At 32.4% G+C, this 11105-nt stretch overlaps 1 protein-coding gene across 1 annotated transcript; it reads right to left on the bottom strand.

Annotated features, from left to right (window-relative positions):
* Nucleotides 1-2859: 2859 nt before the first annotated feature.
* LOC100167383 (juvenile hormone binding protein-like) lies at nt 2860-10823 on the bottom strand. Its single transcript, NM_001204960.1, is given in 8 exon segments — nt 2860-3932; nt 3934-3975; nt 4440-4589; nt 4667-4800; nt 6034-6181; nt 7372-7464; nt 7821-7904; nt 10671-10823. Coding segments are annotated over 7 exon segments (759 nt in total). The 5' UTR covers nt 7903-7904; nt 10671-10823; the 3' UTR covers nt 2860-3822.
* Nucleotides 10824-11105: the final 282 nt, after the last annotated feature.

Here is an 11105-nt window from a genome sequence, read left to right as displayed (position 1 = left end):
GACTGCACGATCTGAGCAACGCAAATGCACGTGACAAAGATCAAGACGATTCATTTGGAAGGGTCTGGTGAACGCGGCGCGCAGAATTTGTTTCTGTCGTCAGAGCTGTGTGGACAATGGACATGGAATAAGATTCGCTAAGTTACCACAGTGGTCGTGGCCGAGTTACCTGCAGTCAGCCGCCGATCAACCTGCAGTTTTTAGGGTACCTATCTATACGAAAAGCGTCGTTCATTGTATTTGCCGGACTAAATTCGTCGGACTTCGTTCAAGTTCGTCGAACCGTTACGTTCGCGTACTCGCGTATTGTTAAGCCGTCGTATTACGACATATTAAGTATTCGTTTCCGTTACGTTTTTGGTTGCTGGGGATGTGAATAGCCAATAATCTCAGTTACGTGTGCCTCACGGTAGTAGCGGTGCCATTTTGAAGTCCGCGGTCGCCTTTTCCAACGACGAATAGACAGAGCAAATATCTGATCTCCGTGCCGTTATATTATAATATAGTTTTTGGTATGTGGTAACATGCTAAATGTTGTACTCGCCATTTTTTGTGTGTTTATATATATATTTTTGTGTACCTAATATATATAATATACCTAATATTATAATCTATTATAATAAACCACGATACTAACATATTGATTTGTTATATATATTTACTAATGACATAAAAATACGATAAATATAAAAACGACTCCTTTCGATAGTTATATTGAAAACAGGTGTTAAAATAGTAAAATTACGCTATTATCTTCCTCCAGGTGTTCGGAGGCCGGAGGGCTCTCGAAATCGTGTATTCGAGAATTAGATCAAACACATCGTACAATATAATTTTATGAAAAAAGCACATATAATGTAATAACTGCAATCAATATAAAATATTACCTATATTAAATGCCTTACCTGATTCGCAGTTGCTTATGGATAAGGTTATAGGAGTTTTAGGAGACACAAATTACCACCGTGGCCCAAACTTAAGTTAGTCCAACCTAACCACGAGGCCAGGGGCCAAACCAGGAACGCGTCACTGCCACAGCCGAATACGAAGAATGAACCGCAACATTTTCTCGGGTCACTGAATTTCTACCATGGATTCGTCCCGAGCAAGCACCCCTCTACGACATCACAAACCGCAGTGACGAAACGGGACGGTCCGGACCGAAGATGCACGCAAGGCGTTTCTGGTTTGCGGGGAGGCGCTCGACGACACGGCGCGTTTGGTACACCCACAGCGTTACGCACCGTTGCGCTCCAGAACTGATGCGTCGAACATTACGGTCGGGGCGATCCTAGGGCAGTTCGTCGGGGGCGGCCGTCAACCGCTCTGTTTCGTTTCACGTAAGCTCTCCTGAGCACGGACACGGTACGAGTGCTTACGAGTGAAGTGGGCTGATATTCTTATCCCGGTAATAGCAATGTCTATAATTGACATCGGTTGAAATCTGGAGACCATTGTTTAATTGAATGTTTGTTAGATATATATTTGTTGATTTGACGATGATTTATTAACAAAAAATTAAAAAACCAAGTCATAAAACAAGAATTCAAAATTAAAATTACGAACAGAAATAATAAAAAGTGATTTTATTCCCATTTATTTAATATGGATACCTATAATATTACGTGAATATTATATTATATTATATCACGTAGAAGTCAACAAATCGTACGGACCGGGGAAGAAAAATATTTGTACATGCGGCCAGAGACAAACTGTTTGAGGGGCAAATGTTGAAAAGAAACAGCTCGAAATAAGGGATGGTTGCCTGCTGCGTTGACGTATACCGTATATTATACAGTAACCGTTGGCGTGGAACAAGCAGAGATAAGATAAAATGGATGGAAAACCTAACATACGAGTATACCAATTACTAAATTACAGTATTATAGTAACTAGTAAATAGTATAGAATATAAATTACCATTCTTTCGGAAAAACTAGGACGTTTCGGCGACGCCATTTCAGCGTAAACCTAAATCCCATTTTCAATCCTTTTTCATATACAGCCATATAGGTAATGATTTTAAACGCACTGTATAATGTTGTAATATCATTTCAAATGCGTTTAGATATGATAATGTTTACCATCTGATATATAATATAATATTATGCTATACGTATAATAATATATTGTACAATTTTGAATTTTCACAAATACGAAATCCTATAATCAGTTAATTTAAAATATTGAATTAAAAATATAAATAACTAATATCTATAAAAAAATGTGTTTACAGTTTTTAGATTCTGAGCGGAGTGAATGATCTACCTAGTGGTTTTACAATGGTGGTTTTTTTTTATTCTCTATACAAAATTTCTACCAGAAGGAGTGCTTCGATTTAAACATATAGTATCTATTATCTTTTAGAACATTGAATCAAGTTGGTTAGATTAGGATAATTATTTTAAAAAAATTAAGCAAATAAGTTCTTTACCAATGATATCGATAGTAATTTATTAAAAATACTGAAAAACGTCATTATAATATTTTATGATATTTTCTTAAAAAAAGTAAACCATCTAATTGGTATTGGGTATTTAAATTGACTAGGTATACTTAATGGAAAAGTCATGATTTATGTAGCCATCTGAGTATAAATATAGTGAATAACAACTAGACTTAAAATAAATTTATCACCAACTTATCAGCAATTATTACTACATATTATCAGTATTATACGTATCACTATTTGTATGTTTCAATGTTTGTCGTGTTCAATATACCTATGGGTATAAGATAAATTACTAGCAAAAAACGATCAATATTTTTTTTACAATAAGATTGTAATCGTTTTGCTTTAGGTTTTCTTTTATAGGAAATAAGGTAGGTATGAATACACTATATTAGGTACACACATAAAAATACAACATTTATATATCATTTTCTAAGATGTCAAATCTACCTACACGCATAATACAATAATTAATAAATCTAAAAATGTGTAATGACGTACCAATTCTTTATAAAGTTTAATATTTAGCGGCAAACACTTTTTCAAAAACTTTAATCAAAAAATAAAAAAACAATACAAAATAATACATACCAAATCGATAAGTTAGTATTTCGTAAAAACACATAATGCTACTGGAGTTTTTGAATAATTTTGTCTTTTATTTTTATAACATTACTGTTTTTAGGTATACCTACCTATAATACTACATTATTATATAGTAGCAAATGAGTCTTCCGAAGGCGAGCAAATACAGTTCTACATAAACAGTGTTTTATTTACATAAAATGTAATAAAATTATATTTATAAATATTTTTAAATGATTTTATTTCATTTGGCCATAATGAGAAAAGGAACATACAATAAATAAAAACAATTATTGAAAAAAAATTAACAATTGCTCGTAATTAATTTTAACAGATATTGAAATTATATAATTAAAAACTCGGATGATAATTATTCCTAAGCATAAAATCTAAGTCTGTATTAAAGTGTACAAGATTAAATGTTTAACTTACAAAAATAAAAAAGCGGATCACAATGTGTTTAGAAATAAATGCTTGATATTCAATGCGTACCTATACAAGACACGGTTACGCTTTGGTACATAATACAAAATATAAATGTGCAGTCGAGATCAAGCATTTGTTATTATTAATTTTTTTTATGTGTCTTTTATACACAATGTTTAGGTCATACATATTTAAATTAATATTATACAAAAATATATTATGTGATAAATTATATTGCACTCGACATATTATTGAGCGTTGCAATATGCAAAGAGATGCGTTTTCATTTCGGAAACGACGTTAGCACTAAGTAACAATTATTAGTCGGACGCCATTTCGGTGCTGGGTCCAGGTATTTAATCGATGACCCAACTGTCATAGGGCACTCTGCTGAATAAGTTATCGATGAATGACTTCATGCCAACCATGAGCTTCTTTTTAATGTGTGGCTTCATTTCCTTGAGCATGTTCTTGTGAGTTTGAATTGATGAATAAGTTCAATGCGGCTTCTATTATAATATAATAAGTACATAAAACGTAAGTATATTACTTTACTAATAACGACGAATATTATTACTACCTATGTATATTTACTCGTAATTCACATTTATCAAAATAAATATTATGTAATTTATACAACCGATTTATCGTTAAGTTTTTTGAATAAAAATAATGTAAATAATATACTATATTATAGTATATATAGTTATATCATATACATTTATTTTGTAATTAATCACGAAAACAATATATCGGCAAAATAAGTGTTCTAATTTTTCAATCTGTATGTGTATCAGACGTAGATTCAGAGCCCAGATGTTTTTTTTTTTTTGGGGGGGGGACAACTCAAATACAATAAACATTTAATATAAATTAGTATGTATAGTATAGGCGCTTTTATATGTCTCAGGCTTTCCCTTAGATCCCTCCCTGGTTTTGTAAAAAAAATTTCATACTAAAATATTGTTTTTACCTAAGACAGCATTTCCGTTGTGGACATTTTTGATACCCATTTGAATATCTTTAACGCTAAAGTCCATTTTCAAATCTTCTAAATGCAAATATTTTCGAGAGTTACGTTCTACTTCACTGGCCTTGATGTAGACTTTGGCTTTAACGCCCTCTATAAACAATGTAAGGTTATGGTAAGTATACATTTTGATGGTATAAGTATTAATTTTCTCGCCGTGTGTTCCTTACCGTATTCACCCCAGTATTCACCACCGCCGGTAGCTTGGACCATAATAAGAACTCCCGAACTTCTGTAATGCGCAATAGCTGAAATTTTTGGGATCGAGAAGGTGAGTTGGAACTGCAGTGAATTTAGATCAGATCTATAAAACAAAAACATGAATATTATAATAATATTGATCTTTGAATTTCTTTGATGTACTAATTATTGGTGAAACTAAATATAATAAAATGAAAAAAAGGTCTCGAATAGGTTGTACTTATAATAACCTAGAACGCCGCAATGAGTATTTTGAAAACTATAATTTTTATTATTTATTTCTTAGTATAAAGAAATTGTTTAATATAATATAAAATTACTATATTCAAAAGTAACGGAATGTCTAAAACTGTTTGACTACCTAGTTCAAATTATAATTTAATACATATAATAATGGTAACCACAATGAAAATAATATTTATAGAGGTCTGAGAACAGCATAATACAATATTATAATATATTGTTCTTGATTATATTATACTGAATAGTGAATATATTTTATTTACTTAGCAGTGGATAATTATTATAGTTTATAACATACGATGAAACGTATAGTCAATTATAGTTTCTAAGAAAATGTGTTGCACTCAATTTCAATATATAGTACGTAGGTTAACTCTTTGTTACGACTAGCGACTAGTCTTCGTTTTGCAAAACATTTCGCAAAGAATTTGCAATAAAATCAATAATACCCACACACGAACGGATGGATAGGACGGTAAAATATTAATATCAACTCGCACAGTTTTGTCTTAGCGAATAAGAATCTATATGCGTTACAAAATCGCGTCCGTGTTACGATTTAAGTAATTCAGCTATACGCGTCATGCAAAAGTACTTGGCATCATTATCAAACCGATTAAACAAGACTTCATTGTATTATATTATGGTCATTATACATTATTGTTTCCACTCCGATTAATATCATCACTTCGATTCAACCGAGGCAGTGACAACGTGACTGGACGTAATAAATTATGGATATACATACAAATCACTCGAACGCATAATAAATTGTTGTAACCATAGTATTGTTGTACCTTGTACCTACGTCGAGTATTGCGAATTAAATATCCCATATCTGATCGTGTTATTCCGATATTAATATATATATAATAGCTCCGATATTTCGCGTTTTAGAACGCTAAAACATGCACATATCGAATGAATTTATTCTATTTTTCGCGTCTTTTATGAAAATCGTGTAGCGTTACAATTATAATGACAATATTACTATTCATATTATCAATAAAACATATTGTGTACGTCTGTAGTTTAGATGGCCGCGACATAGTTATAATAATTATTATTAATGCGGCTTTCAATGGGTATATACCTGACTTGGTTGACGGTCAAGTTGCTGACGCCGAACGCTTGGATGTCTTTGAACGTGGCCCTGTACCCGTCTGGGCCAGACCCCAGCGACAAGTTGATTTCGTCGATCACGATGGGTTCCACCTCTTCGATGCCCAACTCTGGAATTCCTGCGGACCAAACGAGACGTCGCGTAAGTGTACACGTTATACATACAAAACAGTTATTGGAAACTCTGACCTAGTATATGTTATAGGTTACCTATACCTAGAAATTGGCGTTTGCCTAACCATCGCTTCGTATATATATATATATAATATAAAATACAACCGAATATTGCACGCGTTATACGCGGTTAGGTAGTCTGGTCACCGAACGGTGGAATCCGATCGGTATGCAGTGTGCCTATACTCATTTCTTACGTGAGCGGAATTTAGAGAGAGAAAAGAACCATCGCTGCGTGCGCTGAATTCTGTAGTGGACAGATTTTTGTCCGCCGTACGAGCGTTTTCAGCAACTAGGTTTTCGTTTCACCCATATATAATATTGTTATATTATTAAAACCATATTATTAGGTGTTATGTAATGCTTGTTAACAAAGTACTAACTGTACTAACAATTGTACTAACTCATCGTGACCACATAAAATACATTTTATTGTACCACGTGTAGAGCCGGATTCATAACTACGTCGTGTGTAGTGTCGTGTAATGGTGTGGTAGGTAATTATATGGTTACGACTAGTAACCATATTGGTTTAAAAGTTTAGCTGTAGTCAATTCTTGGTATACTCGGTTGCAACTTGGTTATAGCATGATACCAAAAAAGTTAAGTCCAATCACAATGCGATTTGATCGACATACGACAGACACACGACGTAGCTGTGAATCAGGCTTTAGAGTAAAAGATAGTAATATAGTGGTGATGTGGTATGAGTGGTAGATGGCTACAGTTTAAGACCATCCCGACATATATCGATACAGACGATCCAAGTAAAGACGAAATCCGTGATGCTAAATAATATATATTTCGGAGGTTTTCTCCGGCACGAATTTCACTTCCCGTATCTATAATCACGGTCAGCACCTAACAGTTTGTCGAGTCTTGAGAAAGTCGCCACGGGTCACTTTTACATTTTTAAACACACTTAAATAGGTAGGTACGTATTATACGCCCTCGTTACAAATAATATATATAAATCGGCGAGACCACCTATTGCGCTACAAACGACCGTGACGTTTCGACCGAAATACAAAACTCATCGTCGCGTCGATATTCTAAACTGACTATGATGTTGAGGACAAGACCTGTGCAGTTGTAGTATAAGTACTTGTTGGATTATCTCGTTACAAAAACTCACCTTTCCGGAGGTGCATGGTCAAATGGTTGGCTGAATAAGTCAAACATTCATTTATGTTTGGGCCAGACCTTTGGCATGGATGAATGTAATAAGCTGCAACACAAACCAAGCAAATCAATTAATCATTTTATAATATTACTATTAAAATATTAATAGTCGTCAATATTTGTCATTCGTTTTACACGTATTACAATATTACGGGTTGGCGAAGCTTGAAAACCAGCAACAGTGTTTTAATCGCTGACATTAAAATGTGTTTGACGGAAAGAACAATATTTAAAAATAATATACCTACTTCCAATTCAATTAAATCGATGCAATAATAGTTAGTTATCACTTATCACTTATCGGTAATCACTAATCAGCAATTATTAATCACAGTCCACAGACCATTCGAATGCTTAAACCCTATTAAAATCGGTAAAATAATATTGTAAAAACATTCTTACCTATGTCATGTTCTTGCTGTCGGGCTTCTGAAAGTCCAAAGCCAATTATTGCGGCTAATGCCAAGTGCAGGGTGATATACATTTCTGAAAGGAAAACAAAAATTAAAATTTCTAAATCTCAATCAATGAACATATGAAAAAAAACGTGAGGTCTTATAAAAATCGTTTTGTTTATATTAAAAATACGTTTAAATGTACAGAAACATAAGTGTTTAAATAATGTTGTACACTTATCTACATATTGAAGAAAACAAATATAAAAGTATTGAATCCCCATATAATAATAGAAACTATTGTTATAAAATATTTTTAGTATAATATTTAAAATAATGTGAATTTTCACATTTCCATCATGAGGTGGCTATTTAGGTACTTATAGTTATATAAATCACATTTTATTTTATTTCTCAACATTTTAAAACATTTTAGTGTAATTTATATAAATACGTATTTTGAATGTAAATAAATATCTCATTTATGCATCATAATAATTTATAACTCATATTAAGTATTGTTGTTATAGTTTTGATTGATATAGTAAAATATCAAACACGTACATAAAACTATAATTTATGGAATTTATATGATCATATATTTTATTTTCATAAATTTTTAACGATTTAAATTTGAATTTGTAAACCAAAACTTGACAGGCACAATAGTTTTTTATAGAGAAATAATTTTACACATAGGTACATTGTATACTATATAGTGCTCAACACAATATGTTTCGCACCTGCGTATCTTTCCTTAGATGAGAGTATAGTTCATCACCGACCTGTTTACAATGCTGTAGACGACCCGGTGACCGTTTAAGGTCATGCGCATATAACCTGACTTAGTTCAATGCCATTGTGTCGCGAGATTTCAGTAATTAGGTTAGAAAATATATGAATAAGAAAATACGAATAACATTTAAAATAACAGGGACAACGTACGCAAAGCTTGAAGTTGTAAGAATATCATAATGATATAGGTACACCATATTATACCTGTACGGCTGTACGGCTGTATAGATAACTCAACATTTTAAGTTAGAAGGACAATTAATTTTCGTGACAACCTTGATTTTATAAGTCACACTTATCATTTTAATTAATATTGCTTAAATATTTATAAAGATATATAACAATACATTATTTATATATTATAAGTTATAACATATCAATATGTCATACGAGTACATATTAAGTGTTGATTTCGAAAATTCAATGTTTTTAAAAATGCCATTAAACTTTATGTAGACTAATAATAGTGGTATTCGCTTATGTTCACCGTTTAAAAATGTTGAGGGGAAGTCGTTTCAATTTCTCAAAAAAATATAAATAAAAGTTAAATTATTTAGGTGCTTATTAATTAATAATAAAAATAATAATTATTATTATCATTATTATAGTAACAACTTCAGTAATCCTTTTGTTTTGTTTATATTATACACATTACACGTATTGTATTAATATATTACATAATAGATGATATTAACATGTATGTAAATAACTAATACTACTAAATATAGGTAGGTACTCGTATAATAAAAACTTGAACTAAAAGAGGTTATTTTCATAGCTAACTGTGCTAGAAACTATCAACTTAAAACTTGTTTCACAAATAATACAAAATATATTATTATTGTGTAATTTAAAATTAAATGACAATTTTTCCAGTATTAGTATTTTAATATATTATCTAACCAAACATTAAAGTAACATTTAAAATGTAAATACAATACAACTATAATGGTAATTGCCAACGTAGTTATAAAAAATATCAATAAAAAAAATTTAATTATTTTTATTTTCAAAGTACCTACTTATGACCTATCTAATGTTAATAGTTTCTAAGTAACCAGCCATAATATATTTTATAGTTTTATAATTACAAGTAACGGTATAAATAGCTTCATTGGGATCAAGTCGTTTAATTTTTAATTGCATTTAATTAAAATATATAAAAACCGTTTGTTCCTTATTGTGTATATTAATTTATTTAACATTATTTGTTTATTTAAATGTTTAGAATAACAATCAGCTGCACTATGTCAAAATTCAAATAAGTTCTGCAAAAGCCATCTCCCGAAAGTTATAATATAAACGAACGCCCGCAGAAGTACCGTCCACATAAGTCTGTCATCTGATAGTATACTTATAGCACTGTAGAGAACTAGAGAATATAGGTACCTACATAATATAGAGCATCGGGTCACTTTTCATTAAAACACGATGGTACAAATAATTTTTTCCGATCAAACGATTGAGCTAAATGTTGAACTTTTTTATTTCGATTAAATGTGTATTTGTTTATTAAAATCTTATCGAGTCCGGATGTCATAAACTTGTCACAGTGGAAGAGTTTTAAAAATCGAAAATATTACTATTACCTACCTATCATAATCATATTATATAGCTTTTGCCTCTATATTAGTATACCTTTTGTGTTGTGACAAACGAATCGTATATTATAATCGTCTAGCGGCATATGTTACAGTGGTAATATATTATATTGTTCGGGCAATGCACTTTTAACGAACCGGTAAAAAGACTGCAAAAAAATATTTTCTTACTAGGTTTTTTTGTACACTGACTGTATAATTATAATATATTGTAACGTAGTTAATTAGTAAAAAAAAAAATAATAATAATTCTTTCGGTGAGCATGAAATATATTGTTCAATATAACCCGCGAAATGTCGAGAGTGATTCACACAAAACTATTTCTGAGGGCTTTGGCGGATTTTACGATATTTCGATATGGGAGAGGTGCCTACGGGTCATATCGAATGAGCGGCAACTGTCGAATTCACGTCATACATATAAATCTGGTACATAGTCGCCACATCGTCGGCCGACTTACCTGTTGATCCTCGGAATTCACGGGTGTTGTAGCTGTCCTATCCCGCAGTCGTAAATGACCCGTCGCCGAAGGATATCGGACGATATTATACAGATTGGTCGATGTGCGTGTGTCCGCCGCGTTTGGACTTGACTGCAACTCGTCGGTGGCCCGCCAAGTCTTTTAATAACTCGGCGCGCTCTCGGCCCGCGTGGGGGAGATCCGTCGGTCCGAAGACCGGTTAGCTGCTCCACCGCTCCCCCTCCGCGCGACATTCCAGCGCACATGACGTGTGTCCGGTGGACGGATGGACGGACGGACGGTCTCGCGATGTCGAACGCTATTCTTGGAGAACGTACGCGGCGAAAAACTATTGTACCCATTTTAAATGTTTTTTTAGTATTGTTTTTTCATTACCGGCGATTTATGACATATAATATTAATATCATCATCGTA

This window comes from Acyrthosiphon pisum, chromosome A2 (assembly GCF_005508785.2).
Source record: "Acyrthosiphon pisum isolate AL4f chromosome A2, pea_aphid_22Mar2018_4r6ur, whole genome shotgun sequence".
Taxonomy (NCBI): domain Eukaryota; kingdom Metazoa; phylum Arthropoda; class Insecta; order Hemiptera; family Aphididae; genus Acyrthosiphon; species Acyrthosiphon pisum.
This window is presented reverse-complemented; position numbering and strand designations above follow the sequence as displayed.